Source organism: Galeopterus variegatus, unplaced genomic scaffold (assembly GCF_000696425.1).
Source record: "Galeopterus variegatus unplaced genomic scaffold, G_variegatus-3.0.2 Scaffold6000, whole genome shotgun sequence".
Taxonomy (NCBI): Eukaryota; Metazoa; Chordata; class Mammalia; order Dermoptera; family Cynocephalidae; genus Galeopterus; species Galeopterus variegatus.
This window is the reverse complement of record NW_007732111.1, coordinates 82,668-99,145: the sequence shown is the minus strand read 5'-3', so window position 1 is coordinate 99,145 and position 16,478 is coordinate 82,668. Positions and strand designations below refer to the sequence as shown.

The 16,478-nt window shown below is 40.0% G+C and overlaps 1 protein-coding gene across 1 annotated transcript in view; it reads left to right on the top strand.

Annotated features, from left to right (window-relative positions):
• The window catches only part of BMP6 (bone morphogenetic protein 6), a 48,158-nt gene that overhangs the window by 8,059 nt on the left and 23,621 nt on the right, over positions 1-16,478 (top strand). The window contains exon 3 of the mRNA XM_008590331.1: positions 15,653-15,801. Coding sequence (XP_008588553.1) covers positions 15,653-15,801 — 149 coding nt within the window. The remainder of the gene's footprint in view (positions 1-15,652; positions 15,802-16,478) is intronic.

The following is a 16,478-nucleotide window of genomic DNA, read 5'->3' as shown; positions in this document are numbered from 1 at the left end:
TTATATGAATATAGTCATGTAATTTGTAAATCTCAGTTTTATTTCTTCCTTTCCAGTTATAAATTTTTTGTTTGTCTTTTCCTTGTTTTGTTGTCCTAGCTAGTGCTAGGACATTCAGTACGATGCTGAAATCCATTCAGATTTCTGTCAGATTTATTTTTTAAATTTTTTTATTATTTTAATTTTTTGTTATTTTTTATTTATCATTGTACAATGCAGTTGGTTTTCATGGCCCTTTACCAATTCCTCCCTTTTCCGCCCCACCTTTCAATTACCATAATAGGATTTCCCACCCTCTTAACAGTCACAGTGGAGATCCAGTCTACACACACTAAACTTTGGGGGGTGCACAACTCAATCCACTACAGCACTTATGATTGAAATTGCATTAATTCTAAGGATTAATTTGGGAAAAACTTACATCTTACCAAAATTGAGTGTTTCAACTCAAGAACATGGTATTTATTTAGGCCTTCTTTAATAACTCTCAATAATATATAGATATTTTGTGTGTCTTAAACATTTTTATTACATTAATTTCAGGTAAAAAAGTTTGTGATATCATTAGTTTTTTTTAAACATTTTTATTACATTAATTTCAGGTAAAGAAGTTTGTGATATCATTAGTTTTTAAAAATTTTAGTGTCTCATTGTTTTTTGCTCACATTTAGAAATACAGTTGATTTTTGTATATTGATCTTGCATCCAGCAACCTTGCAAATTTACATGTTATTTCTAAAGTTCTTCTATATAGTCTTTTAGAATTTATATGAATATAGTCATGTAATTTGTAAATCTCAGTTTTATTTCTTCCTTTCCAGTTATATATTTTTTGTTTGTCTTTTCCTTGTTTTGTTGTCCTAGCTAGAGCTAGGACATTCAGTACGATGCTGAAATCCATTCAGATTTCTGTCAGATTTATTTTTTAAATTTTTTTATTATTTTAATTTTTTATTTTTTATTTATCATTGTACAATGCAGTTGGTTTTCATGGCCCTTTACCAATTCCTCCCTTTTTCCCCTTCCTCTCTCTGTTTCCTACCCCTGGCAACTTCAGTTGTATTCACTTCTCTTAACAAATTCAAAGAATTATTGTGACTATTGTCTCTTTTCTATTTACTTGTTTGTTTATTTATATTAACTCTCACATATAAGTGAAAACATGCAGTATTTCTCTTTCTGTGCCTGGCTTATTTTACTTAACATAATTTTCTCTAAGTTAATCCATGTTGCTGTGAATTGCAGAATTTCATTCTTTTTTATAGCAGAGTGGTATTCCACTGTATAAATATACCCACATTTTCCTTATCCACTTGTCCAATGATGGGCAGTTAGGCAGGTTCTAACTCTTGGCTATTGTAAATAGAGCTGCAGTAAACAAGGGAGTACAAGTATCCATTCAACATGATGATTTCCATTGCTTTATACCCAGCAGTGGGGTAGCTGGGTCATATGGCAGTTCTGTCTATAGTTGTTTGAGGAACCTCCATACCATTTTCCATAGTGGCTGCACTGTTTTATAGTTACACCAACAGTGTAGAAGGGTTCCCCTTTCTCTGCGTCCTCACCGGCATTTGTTATCCTCAGTCTTTTTGATATTAGCCAGCCTAACTGGAGTGAGATGATATCTCAGTGTGGTTTTATTTGCATTTCTTGGATGCTGAGTGACATTGAGCATTTTTTTCATGTGTATGTTGGCCATTCTTATATCCTCCTTTGAGAAATGTCTATTCAGCTCATTTGCCCATTTTTCAATTGGGTTACTTCCTTTTTTGCTGTTGTTTGAGTTCCTTGTATATTCTGGATATTAATCCTTTGTCAGATACATTTTTTGCAAATATTTTCTCCCACTCTGTTCATTGTCTTTTTGCTCTCTTAATTGTCTGTTTTGCTGTGCAGAAGCTTTTTAGTTTGATATAATCCCATTTGTTTATTTTTCCTTTTGTTGTCTGTGCTTTTGAGGTTGTATTAATAAAGTCTATGCCCAGTCCTACTTCCTGAAGTGTTTCCCCTCTGTTTTCTTTTCGGAGTTTTATAGTTTCAGGATGTATATTTAATTCTTTAATCCATTTTGAGTTGATTTTGGTACATGGTGAGAGATACAGGTCTAGTTTCATTCTTCTACATATGGATGTCCAATTTTCCCAGCACCATTTATCGAAGAGACAGTCTTTTCCCCACTGTGTGTTCTTGATGCCTTTGTTGAAGACCAGATGGTAGTAGGTATATGGGCTGATTTCTGGGTCCTCTACTCTGTTCCATTGGTCCATATGTCTGTTTTTGTGCCAGTATCACGCTGTTTGGGTTGCTATGCTTTATAGTGTATTTTGAAGTCAGTTAGTGTTATGCCTTTGGCTTTATTTTTTTGCTCAAGATTGCTTTGTCTATTCGAGGTATTTGTTGTTCCATATGAATGTTATGATTGTTTTTTCTGTTTCTGTGAAGAATGTCATTGGTATTTTGATGGGGATTACATTGAATCTGTAGATGACTTTGGATAGTAAGGACATTTTCACAATGTTAATTCTTCTAATCCAAGAGCATAGATTATTTTTTCATCTTCTTGTGCCCTCTTTAATTTCTTTCAACAGAGATTTGTAGTTCCTGTCATAGAGTTCTTTCACATCCTTGGATAAGTTTATTTTTTTTTTTGGTGACTATTGTAAATGGGTTTGCTTTCTTGATTTCTTTTTCTGCTAGGTCATTGTTGGAGTATAAAATGCTACTGATTTTTGCATGTTGATATTGTATCCTGCAACTTTGCTGAAATCATTTATCAACTCTAAGAGTTTTTTTGTAGAGTCTTTAGGCTGTTCTATTTATTGGATCATGTCATATGCAAACAGGGACAGTTGACTTTGTCTTTTCCAATCTGTATACCCTTTATTTTTTTCTCTTCCCTGATTGCTCTGTCTATGAGAGTGACAAGAGTGGGCATCCTTGTCTTGTTCCTGTTCTTAAGGGGAAAGCTTTCAACTTTTCCCCATTCAGGATGATATTGGCAGTGGGCTTGTGATATATGGCTTTAGTTGTGTTGAGATACTTTCTTTCTGTACCTAATTTGTTGAGAGTCTTTATCATGAAGGATGTTGAATTTTGCCAAATAATTTTTCATCATCTGTTGAGATAATCATATGGTTTTTGTCTTTGATTTTGTTGATATGGTGTATTACATTTATTGACTTGTGTATGTTGACCCATCCTTGCATCCCTGAGATGAATCCCACTTGATTGTGGTGTATAATTTTAGGGATGTGTTGCTGTGTTCTCTTTGCTAATATTTTGTTGATGATTTTTGCATCTGTATTCAAAGATATTCACCTGTAGTTTTCTTTTTTTATCGTAACTTTGTCTGGTTTGAGTATCAGGGTGATGTTTGCCTCATAGTATGAGTTTGGGAGAATGGTGTCTGTTTCAGTTTTTTGGAATAGATTGTAGAGAATTGGTATTAATTCTTCTTTGAAGATTTGGTAGAATTTGGCAGTGAAGCCATCTGGTCCTGTGCTTTTCTTTGTTGGGAGACTTCTGATAACAGCTTCAGTCTCTTTGATTGTTATTGGTCTGTTCAGGTTTTCTTTGTCTTCTTGGTTCAGTCTTGGTAGTTTGTGTGTGTCCAGTAATTTGTTCATTTCCTCCAGGTTTTCAAATTTGTTGGTGCATAGTTGTTTATAATACTCTCTAATGATTCTTTGTATTTCTGTGGTATCAGCTGTTATGTCTCCTTTTTCATATCTAATTTTTGTTATTTGTGTCATCTTCTTTTTTTAGTTAGCCTTGATAATGGCTTGTCTATTTTGGTTATCTTCTCAAAAAACCCAACTTTTTGTTTTATTGATTTTTGTAGTGTTTTTTTAGTTTCTATTTCATTTAGTTCTGCTCTGATCTCAATTATGTCTTTCCATCTCCTAACTTTGGGGATAATTATGTGCTTGTTTTTCTAGTTCTTTGAGGTGAAGTGTTAGATGGTTTATTTGCCATCTTTCCATTCTTCTAAAGTAAGCATTTATTGTGATAAACTTCCCTCTTAGTACTGCTTTTGCAGTATCCCACAGGTTTTGTTATGATGTGTCATTATTTTCATTAGTTTCAATAAATTTTTCCTGTTTAATTTCTTCTTGGACCCATATGTCATTCAATAGAATATTGTTTATATTTCCATGTGTTTGTATAGCTTCCAGAGTTTCACTTCTTATTGATTTCTAGGTTTAATCCATTGTGGTCTAAAAAAATATGTCAGATAATTTCAGTTTTCTTAAATTTGTTGAGACTTGATTTGTGACCTAACTTGTGGTCTATCCTGGAGAATGCTCCATGTGCTGATGAGGAGAATGTATATTCTGTAGTTTGGATAAAATGTTCTGTAGATATCTGCCAAGTCCCACTGGTCTAAAGTGTTGTTTGGATCTTGTGTTTCTCTGCTGATTTTTTGCCTAGCTGATCTGTCCAATGTTGAGAGTGGGATGTTTAGGTTCCCTACTATTATAATATTGGGTTTTTCTCTTTCTTTAGGTCTAATAGTGTTTGCTTTATATATCTGGCTGCTCCAATGTTGGGTGCATACATATTTATGATTATTATGTCTTCTTTCTGTATAGATTCCTTCATAATTATATAGTGGCCTCCTTTATCTCTTTTTATGGTTTTTGGTTTAAAGTCTTTTTTATTTCATATGAGAATAGCTGCTCTAGCTTGTTTTCAGTTTATATGTGCATGATGTATCCTTTTCCATTCTTTCACTCTTAGTCTTTGTCTTTACAGGTGAGGTGAGTCTCTTGGAGACAGCATATTGTTGGATCTATCCTTTTAATCCAATCAGTCAGTCTATGTCCTTTGAGTATGAAATGTAATCCTTTTACATTAAGAGTTATTATTGAAAGATGTTGATTTACTCCTGGCATTTTGTTGATTTTTGTTTGGATATTTTAAATATCTTTTGTTCCTTTCTTTCTGTTTTACTGTTTGTCTTCTGTGTTTGTTAGTTTCTTGAGGTGGTAGAAAAAGTTCTTTTCTCTTTATTGTTTGCATTTTTGTTTTACTAGTGTGTTTTATTCTTTCTTGAGTATTCATGGTAGTGATGGTATTTTTTAGGTACCAGGCACAGTCCTCCCTTGAGAATTTCTTGTAGGCTGGTCATGTGGTAGTGAACTCCTATAGTTTTTTTTGTCTGAGAAACATACTATTTGTTCTTCATTTCAGAAGGATGGCCTTGCTGGGTATAGTATTCTTGGCTGGCAATTTTTGTCTTTTAGTATTTTGAATATATCATCCCATTCTCTTCTGGCTTTTAGGGTTTCTGATGAAAAGTCTGTTAGTCTGATAGGGGCCCCATTATAGGTGACTTGATGCTTTTCTCTTGCAGCTTTTAAGATTCTCTCTTTGTCTTTGAGCTTTGCCAAGTTGATTATAATGTGTCTGGGAAAGGACATTTTTGTGTTGAATTTGTTTGGGGATCTTTGAGCCTACTGGATCTGAAGATATGTATCTCTCCCTAAACCTGGGCAGTTTTCTGATATTTGTTGAATATATTTTTAGTGCCTTTTTCTTTTTCCTCCCCTTCTGGAACACCCATGATTCAGATATTTGAGTGCTTAAGATTGTCTGCTCTCTCTCTCTTAGGTTTTCTTCATTCTTTGAAATTCTGTTTTTTTGTCTACCTGGGTTATTTTGAAAAGACCATCTTCAAGATCAAAAATTTTCTCTTCTGCTTGTTCTAGTCTGCTGTTTAAGCTCTCTGTTGTGTTTTTTATATTGTTAAAAGAATCCTTCAGCTCTTCATACTCTGCTACCATTATTTTTTAGGGCATTAATTTCTTCGTATGTTTCCTCCTTCTGGTCCTGGATACTTTTTCTCATTTTTTTGTATCATCTGAATCTTCTTGTATCTCATTGAGTTTCCCTATAATTGTTGCTCAAAATTCCATTTCAGTCATTTCAAGGACTTCCTGTTCTATAGGATCTGGTATTTGAGAATTATTATATTCCTTTGGTGGTGTCATATGTTCTTGTTTTATCACATTTCTAGCATCTCTATGTTGGCGTTTAGTCATCTGCTGGAGAAGTTGCTTTTTCTTGTACTCTGGAGTGGTGTTTTCAGGGAGAGAGTTCCTCTTGTGAATGTGTTGTATAATGATGGTTGAATGGGGTGTTTTTGTATTGGTTCCAGGTAGACATAGTAATGTAGTGTTTGTGTAGGTACTTTGGCAGAATTCAGTGTTGGAGTTACATGAGAGTGCCTCTTTGACCTAGTCCCTGGGACACTTAGAATTTCCTTGCTGAAGTTGCTTACACTATGTTTGTTTGTTAGGACATGGACAAGCTCTCAAATTACATGAGAGTGCCTCTTTGACCTAGTCCCTGGGACACTTAGAATTTCCTTGCTGAAGTTGGTTACACTATGTTTGTTTGTTAGGACATGGACAAGCTCTCAAATTTTGGGGGGCAGTGCCTTGGAGTCTTGTCACTCTTAGGTTATGATGGGTGTTCTTGGGTGGTACTGTTGGCACCCTCTCTAGTTCACCGTGACCCTGATGGGTGCACTGGAGTATACTAGTGCTCCTCAATTTGAATAGGTAATTCTGTGTGGGCTTTCTCTTTCCTCTTTCCCTAGGCTCTTCTGCTGACTCTCCTTCTGTCTATACTGATGAGTGGTCACCAGTTACCATATGAGGTATCAGTGTCTGCTGTTATGTCAGCGAGCCATGCTTATGGCAGCAGTTGCTGTGGCGGTGGCTGTCACAGCTCACTTGTTTTGCACTAGTGTCTGCAGCAGTGGCAGGGAGTGTTGCTGACGACATGGCTTCTCTCTCCGGTGAGCCTCAGCAGTAGCTGGGAGGGTCTCTTGGGGGTGGGGCTCTTCTGTCAGATTTCTAATCTCAGAAATCCTTGTCAAATTGCTTATCTCAGGTGGAAAGAATTATTATTTCATAATTAATGATGATGATTGCTATAAATGTTTATGTAGGTATTATTAGATTAAGGAGATTCTCCTTTACTCCTGGTTTGTTTTTTAAAATTAGGAATTGGTATGGAGTTTCATCAGATGTTTTTTCTGAATCTTTTGGGATGATTGCATGATTTTTCCCCTTAATAATGCTAATGTGTCTACCACATTAAATGGTTTTCAAATGTTAAACCAACCTCACATCCATGGAACAAGTTCAACTTGTGATTTATTATTCTTTATATATAGGCTGGGTTCAAAGACCATGTATGGTAACTCTACTGTCTGGATCTGGATAATGGAACTGGGTCTATTTCCATTATCTGTTTGTTCTCTTGATTTTTTCCTCACTGGGTTTTATTTCCTGGCATGCCTACTGATTTTTTGTTTATTAAAGTTTGGAACTAATTTACAAAAACGGTTCTAGATAATATTGTCTCCTTCCAGACTGAATTTAATGTTCTTCTGGAAAGTAGACAAAATATGGGCAGATTACCTTTTTTTTTGTTGCTCCAATTGAGGCTGGGTGTCAGGATTTGTTAAGACTGATCTGTTTCTGGTTTTTCCTTTCTCCTAGAGTTTAGCCCTTAAGGGGGTTCAGCTGAAAGTCCAGGATGCTTATCAGATCCCCTTGTCCTTGGTGGGTTCTTAACTCTAATTTTTAACTCCCCAGCACTGTGAGACTGCCAAAAACTTCACTCTGGATGTTAAGCCTCTAAACAGTTTTTTTCTGCTGTTTTTCCAGCTTCTCAACCCATGTAAGCTGCTTAGTTTAATATTTGGCAAATACCTCAAACTAAAATAATGGAGTTGCAGGCGGCCAGGACTTGAAGAGCCAAGGTCCTAGAGGAAAGGGACTGCATAGAAGTGAACCTAACCTTCTATGAGATCACTTTTATGAGCTCACTTGAATGCAGCCACTTTTCCCTGGGACCTTAGTCCTTCACATATTAGCTGTCTTGCTCTCCAGTTTTTATCCCCAGCCAGTAATATTGCTTAAAGCTTTAAGCTGCTGCTGCATAAGCAAGCAGAGGTGTCAATGCCACGTGCTAGGAATGAACAAATGCCCTGAAATGAACAGGCAACAGCTAATACAGGGCTTACCTCCACGCATTTTCTTTCTTTCTGAGGTCTTGACCCATCAAGTGTTACCTGCTTTGTTGCTCTAAAATGACTTCAAACAGGTTTAGTTTTTGTGTTAATCCAGGTTTTTTAGTTGTTCTTGGTGGGAATGTTAGTTTGATATATCATAACTAGAGCATAAGTCTCTGAGGAATAGTATTTTTTTTTTTTTACAATTTTCATTTGGAAATCTTTTTAATGAACCCCCACAATTGTTTATATTTGATTCATTAACCAAATGGTGAAGTTCTAGAAACAAGATATGGACCCAGTAGTTGATCCTCATCCAGGATCTAGGAGAGCAGTTTCTTTAGAAACGCATTACTTCTGGGCCGACGGCTCTATGAATTCTGTTGGACTTTCAGTGTTGCCTGTTAAAATGAAGATAAAAGTTGAACCTTTTAGATACCTGAGATGGGGTTCTTTTTTGAACAGAAGGGCAAATCTGAGAAAGCCAGGTTGGGAGAACACCAGTTTAGTTTGGATAGAAGAAAATCAAAAAGCCTTTTATTCCTGTGCCCAGCCACACCTGTTTCTCTTTCTGTATCTGGCTTTCAAAGGTATAATCCTGAGGGACTCATGAAATTTTTACTGCTGACTTGATAATCTCTGGCTCTCTCAGTGTGGGCCTCAGACAAGCCGGGAACTTTTCAGTGTTTGTTATTTGCCCCCGAAAAAAGGGATAATACAAATGACCCACAGCTCAGGTTACGTAAATGGTTAGTTTCATCTTCACAGTCAAGTGCATATTCCTTATACCTAAAATGATCTATCTGAAAAAAAAAAAAAAAAAAAAAAAAGACGTGGGGTCTACCAAACCTTGTTCCTCAGCCTGTCTGTATTTTGATCTTTGTAAGGCACAGTGTAGAAGAGAATGCTACAGAGAGGAATTAAAGTTATCATAAAGAACTGTATACACTCAAAGGAATGCTAAAATCTTTTATGAGGGTGTGAGTCAGGGTGTGGTGGGCAGGGGACACCATTCTTTGGGAACTGCTTATCCACTTCATAAACACAAAAGAAAAAAGGATAGGTTTTTACTTCTGGAAAGTATTATGTATTGTGCCTTATGTATTATTCATTCCTAGAAACAGATTGCTTTGGTTGCATGCATCTCCTTACCAGGATGTCCGGCTTTGTGGGAGGCAGGCCATGCTAGTGGAAAGGATGATTTTGTGAAACATCTTTTTTAAAAAAAATCACAGATTAACAGTTCTTTCACTGTTTCATTTTCCCACATTGCACAAGGATGTGGAAATGGAGGATTGGTAATGAGAACTAAAATATATAAGTTGCAGATAACATGTTTAAAGGGCAGCAGAACTCCCCAGTCAATCTGTGCTTGATCAGTAGGGTAGGTGGGAGGATACTGTAGTGTATACAAGCATTATTTTGTTTATGTGGCCAAAGAGGACAGGTTGGGTGGCCATGAATTTGTATAAAGTAATCATCTCCCTGTTGTGGGCACAGAGAAGCAAGTCTTCTAATAACACTGCTACTCTGAACTTGATCTTACCTGTGATTCTGATTACTAACCTGATTTGGTAACTCCCTGAGGGTTAAGACAATCCATAAAACAATCAAACATTTACTTGTGGAGCAGCCTACTTTTGGTTTGCTGTTTTAGGGAGAGGGGCAAGAAATCTTGAGAGCAGATAGCTTTGAACCTTAAGTCTAAAAAAATAGGCAAAGCTAATACTACTCACATTTTTTTTTTGTCTTTTGTCTTTTTTCCGTGTCCGGCAACGGATCGCAACCCTCAGTGTTGCCCCTGTACCGGACCGGGGACCGGCAACGGGATTGCAACCCTCGGTGCTACTCCCGCGCCCCGCTCAGCCAGTGAACGGGAACCGGTCTGTATGTGGGATCCGAACCCTCGGACGGGAGCGCCGCCGCGCTTCCCAAGCAGCGCACTATCCAGTGTGCCACCGGGCCGGCCCAATACTACTCACATTTAATGGAAAGGTAATATGCTTTAGGTCTGTGGCCCTCAGAGTGTGGTCCCCAGACCAGGAGCATCAGTATCACCTGTAGAAATGCAAATTCTCAGGCCCCGTCTGAGGCCTGCTGAGTCAGAAGCTCTGGGGAGAGGTCAGTAGTCTGTGTTAACAAGCCCCCAGAGGGTTCTGACACAGGCTGCACTTGAGAGCTCCTGGAGTGATGGATCTGGAGCATGTGCAGCAGTTGAGCCACATGGCCTGGGTTCAAATCCCAGCTCTGCACTTCCTGGCTGTGTGAGCATGAGTGAGCTACTTCACCTTTTTCTGCATCGGTGTCCTCAGATGGTATTAGTAGTACTTCCCTCTTACAGTAGTTGTGAGATGGTATTAGTAGTACTTCCCTCTTACAGTAGTTGTGAGGAGTTAACATACTTGTATGTAAGAGCACTTGGAACAGTCCTGTAGTAAACACTGTATTAGGGTTTGCTATGCTGGTATTCTGACAGCAAAGTGATTTATATGGGTTTGTTAAAGATGAAATAGCCTTTGATATTTGAAACATCTCTTTATACCATGCTTGCCATTGAAGTGAAAAAAATGAGTTATTAGTCAATTAAAGCTTAGCCAATTATATAATCATCATGTTTACTCTTGTTATCAAATCTGAGAGTGTGTGTGTGTGCGCACGTATGTATGTAACAGTTTACCCTATTTTCAAATATCCTATTCCTTTTCTATCCTTTTAACGGGAAAAATTTAGACATAATCTGTTATACAAGAGTACTTCAAAAAAGTTTGGAAAAATAGAATTGAAAGACAATATGAGTCTTTCTGTGAACTTTTTTTTTTTTTTTCCTTTTTGTCTTTTTTCGTGACTGGTAACGGGATCGCAACCCTCAGTGTCGTGCCTGTACCACGACCGGCAATGGGATCGCAACCCTCAGTGTCGCGCCCGCACCGCGCTCAACCAGTGAGTGGACCAGTCTCTATATGGGATCCGAACCCTCGGCGGGAGCGCCGCTGCACTCCCAAGTGCTGCACTCTACCGAGTGCGCCACCGGGCCGGCCCCCGTGAACTTTTTGAAGCACCCTCATATACTGTACCTTACATAAGGATAAAGTACAAAGCAAGGACTTAACTAATTTACTAAAATGATTTATTTTTTACTTTCATTTTATATGAAAATTGAATATTCTGTACTGTACAAAGTCAGTTCATCAGGGCATGAATGCTGTCTTGTATCTTAATTTACCAGTAAGGTCAGACACATAAAAGGCAAAGGAATGTGTTATGTAGAAATAAACAAGACCACAGTCACCTTATCAAATATTTTATAAACTTGCTTGTTTCAAACGTATAAATTTTACTTTAATAAGAACATTTTTCTAGTAAAATGGTTAGTAGTAAATACGGTTGTACTTTGACCAGGGCAGTATGTCCTTACTGGGTGCAGTTTGTCAGGAAGGGTCAAAGCCTAGCCACCAGGGGCTCAGGTACCTCCTGCCCCTCTCTGTGGGTGAAGGAGAGAGAGACGTGCCATGTTGTGCAAGGTGCTTTCTGCCTCTCAGCCCGATGTGACATCACCGACAAGGGCAGTGCCTTGGAGGCTGCGTGATGGGAGGGACCTCACAGTGTTGATATTGCCCACAAACACCAACTCTGCACGTCTTTAAGTGGCTTGTTGGTCAACTTCTAATGCCATTGTGAATTTCTGAAAATTTCTAGAAATCTCTTGTTAGGCTTATTAATTATTAAGAACCTCATTTTGCCAGGGTGATTACCATATGAGGAGAGTTACAGCCTAGAGTTGGGACGCTACTGAAAGGAATAACATTGCTACATCCTTCAAGATACAAGGCACATTCATCGTGCAACACGGAGCTCATGAGTTAGTTGAAAATAAGTGTCAGTAAATGTGTTCAAAACTCTCTCTCGTTTCCAGATTTTCTGTCACGGTATGCTAACTTGAGAGTTTCATCTCAGTGGGAAAGTCCAAGTAATCCAGTCATGGTGGTGATTTTGGCCAGACTCTAGGATTCTTTATCTGACAGTGAAATATTTTTAAATAAGAACATCTCAACTCTGCTGAAGTAAGATTGACAAGGGAATCCTGTTTTTTACGTGGCAAAATCAGATGCGCATTATTTGAGGCTACACTTTTTCAGAGTCAGTAGATTAAGAAGGCCGAGTGTCACAGAAGAAAAGCAAATAGATGTGGGTCAGACCAGACCATTTTAATGATTTGCCATAAATAGTGTCTCTTAAATACCTGAGTTATTGGATGCTTTAAGGGGTAGCCAGTGAAGTTGTACCTTAAAGCTTTATTCCTTTTTAAAGTTCCTTGCTCTGGCTGTGTGAATGCACGTTAATGATTCTCACGCTAAACACAGAATCTTCTGCTTGGAGGAGAAGCCGGCAAGGTTGCCAGGATGCCACCCACTACGACTGTCCACAGCCAGTGTTAGCCAGCTTGGGGCCTTGCTCTGTGCACCTGTCACCCCTACCCTGACCCCGTTGGGTGAGGCCTGCTCAGGACTCCTATGCATGTGCCTACCCTCCGTGGCTCAGTGTATTTTCTCTGTCCAGTGGGCTGTGGCATTTATATGCAGTAGCTTTTGATCCATTATCTCATTTCAAGCCCCTACAAAGTATTTTCAGCCTGTACTCTGTACATTTCTTCATTCTACTTTTTAGGTATGTGAGTCTGGACCCTGATGGGATTCTGGTTGCCCCACTCAACACCCATGTGACCCTGACACCCTCCAGGCTCCATTTCCTCAGCTGTAGAAGAGACACAGTAACAAGACCCACCTTTTCTGGATGTCTTGAGGGATAAAGGGGAGGCTATTGTCCCGTGGATTAAAAGCACAGAGTCACCACCTGCTGTTCCTCTGTCCCATTCAGTCCAGTTATTCTAAGCCCAAGCTTTTCCTTACTTCCCTTCCAAAGGACCTGAGCCTCCTAGACCCAGACATGCCTCACTGCCATCTGAGTGCAGTGTTCATCTTCAAGGCTCAGCTGTTAGGCCACAGGTCTCTCCAGCAGCAAGAACTGGCTTTATCCTCCTTGCACAGTCAGAAAAGCATGCCACGAAACAACTTGAATCCCCAGGGGCCCAACGTGACTCCACTGCAGAGACACAATAGAAACTAAGCTCCGCATGTTCCCTGATCCCCACTAACCGTGTAGATTTAATTTCTTCCACATCATGAGTATCAACCTGGCTTATCAACAGTCCTCCACCCTTGCCCCAAGTTTAACATCTGACTCCTGTTCTCCTCTTGCACTCGCGCTCTTTCCCTTTCCTCTCCTCTCCTCCTCCTTGGATCACGCCTTCTGTCCCATCCCCCACTTTCTCTTGTAATGGGCTCACATTTCCTTTTCCATAAACCCTACTCTTTAAAAATAAAAGCTCGTTCTAGCTCTTTCTGCCAGCCTTGCTGCACTTGCGCTTCTGTATTTCTCTGCGTCCTTGTTAAAAGTCCTTGAGTAGGTGCCTCTTGCATCCCTGAAGCTCTGTAAATGGCAAAGTGATCCTCGGGGGCAGCTGCGCACACTCTTCTTCTAGCCTCAGGGGCGTCCTCACCACCTGAGATTCTCCCCAAGTCTCCATTCCAATGAGTGCCAGCCACATTCTGCTCCTGCGACACGAATCTGTCCTGTGCTTCCTTCGGGACTGGGGCCACTTTTCACCCAGGGCTGTTCATACTGTCTGTGTTATTTCTGGATAAGGGTCTTCTATGACCTTCCAGAACAAAATTTATGTCTTTTTGCATCTGAACTTCAAAGCTTTGGACTTGCCATCTGCTCTTGCTGCTGGCCATGGACGCCCCCTGTCTCCCTGCTCACAGCTGTTACCTCAGTAATGGGGGGTAATTTGTCCACAGGGGGTGTGACACATCCTTGCTGGAGAGAGCTTTAGAGATGACAGGACTGAGTGGCCCCCCACAGGTTCTGCTAAGCAGCTGAGTAAATGACGTCTGGCTGTACCTACTGTTTACACTTGGAAAAGATGACAGTAGAGTTCCCTTCTAACTCTAAGTAGCCATGTAAGCAGGAAAAACCATTTGCTTCCCCCCGAGAAACCTAAAATTTTTAACTGAGATGTTTCACTGACTTCACAGATGTTTGATAAAATAGAAATAAATTTCATATTATTTGTCTTTGGTAATAATCTCAAGACAATATATCAGCACGGAAACTCAGAATCCAAAACTAAGTTCTGCTGCTTTTACTTATTAGTTTGTGATTTTGACTACACGACTGGAGCCTCAAGTCCGAGCCTCAGTTTCCCCAGCTGTGACATGGAGATAGCTATATTTACCTAGCTTTTAGGATTGTTACAAGGATAGAATCCAAAACTAAGTTCTGCTGCTTTTACTTATTAGTTTGTGATTTTGACTACACGACTGTAGCCTCAAGTCCGAGCCTCAGTTTCCCCAGCTGTGACATGGAGATAGCTATATTTACCTAGCTTTTAGGATTGTTACAAGGATCAAGCAAAACAAAGTAAATAAAATCACTTTGTAACTTATTTGAATGTACACTGTTAGTACTGCGATGCTCATCTTATATTTAGTATTTAACTCTAGTAAATTTCTATGCCTATAAGATATTGTGGCAAAATATTTCTAGCATCCGATTTGAATCTTTCCATGGCCAAAATATACCTCTCCCTGTCATGGGAATCCCAGGCCATTTCATTCTAGTGGCCCTGGGATGTAAAGATTCAGATTGTCTCTGAAACACACAAAAGTGACCGTCCCCTAACATTTACCTACCATGAAATGTGGGTGAACAGAAATAAACTCTCACACCATCTTCCCATAGCCCCTGGGTTGATGTTAGTGGAAAACTGTTGGAAAACATAAAAATATCCCTGTGGATTGCGATGGGAGGAAAGGACTCCATGAGTTTGCCTCAAAGAACCCCAGCCATAGCTCACAGCTGTGCTGCGATGAGCTTTAAACCTGCCCAACGTGCATCCCTGGTTTCACAGTCCATATGTACGAAAAAGGACTCACCACTCGATACAGACCATTCAGAGGCCTTCACTAAAAGAGAGGGGCGCATGATCACACAGACATGTGATGTGGCTTCTTGTTCATCCTGTTTCACGGGAACTGATGTGAAGATATTCAGGTCCTACTTAAAAAAATAAATAAATTAGCAAAGCACAACTTTGTAAATGCTCCTGTGGATCCTGAATTTAATCTTTTCTTAATCCTGTTACTGACTGCCTCCTACTTTCTCTTTTTTTTTTTAGAGTTCATTAGCCATAAAGCCAGCTATGAACTAATAAATAGTATTATAAATAAATAATACAATAATAAGAAATACTAAAACAAAGGAAATAATATTTGTAATTTTCAGATTTGGCATGAGTAGCAGTAGCAGGCGGAGGTTGAGGGATCCTCCTGCTGGATTTCTCCAAAGCACCTTGTCACGTGTTCACGTCTGTCCTAATCACGTCATGCCTGTGCCTCCTATGATATCAAGCCAGTCAGAGCCACGGCACAGTACTGTGCAGGTGCTGCTCAGGTGACGTGATCTGACTTGGGTGTTGTATATTCTGACGCTGAGACAGGACAGGGTGGGACTGAGCCCCTGGGTGGCGTGCTATTCACCGTGCCATTTTCTCTCTTTCAGGGACTCTGACCTGTTTTTGTTGGATACCCGTGTGGTGTGGGCCTCAGAAGAAGGCTGGTTGGAATTTGACATCACGGCCACGAGCAATCTGTGGGTTGTGACCCCACAGCATAACATGGGAATTCAGTTGAGTGTAGTGACACGGGATGGTAAGTTGTCAGTCACAGAAATCTAGCAAGTTTGGTCATTTTCACCCATTTCCTATAGAGCAGCTGCTGTCAAAACATAACGGACTTCACTGTAAAATAGTTTATAGTGAAGTTGAAGTCCTCAGCTCCAGGATGACTGCATTTACTGTTCCCTCGTGACTGCTGCTGACAACCAAAACCTGTCCCTCAGGTCTTCTAGAAAGGACTTGGAGACATGCTTGGGCCACATCTCCTGGGAGTGGTCAGGCTCCCAGAGTGACAGTGGGAGGGCCTTGCCCGCGGGCAAGTGGGAGTGATGTGGCATGAAGGAGAAAGGTGAGCTTGCTGTTGAGATTCCGCCTGCTAAGCAGGTAGCCAGGGACCCTTCAGTCCCCTCTCCTTCCCCGGCATCCAAGCTCAGCAGCTCGGGGTCCTGCCGCAGACCCTGCCCCTCACGGACACCCAGACTGTGCGTGCTCCACCTGAGTAGATGCCTCACTGGTCGAGAAGAAAGACAGCTGGACAGAAAGAGTGAGACAGGGGGACAGGACCAGCAGAAATGGGGGAGCTGAGCGTCCGCACGACTCCTCAGTGGGGCCATGAAACCTGAAGGGAGTGTTTTGACCCTGCCTCTCCGGAGGGGGTGTGCAAGGTGGGAGAATGCGTGATGCTTTTCCCTCCCACTCACGCTTTGTCAT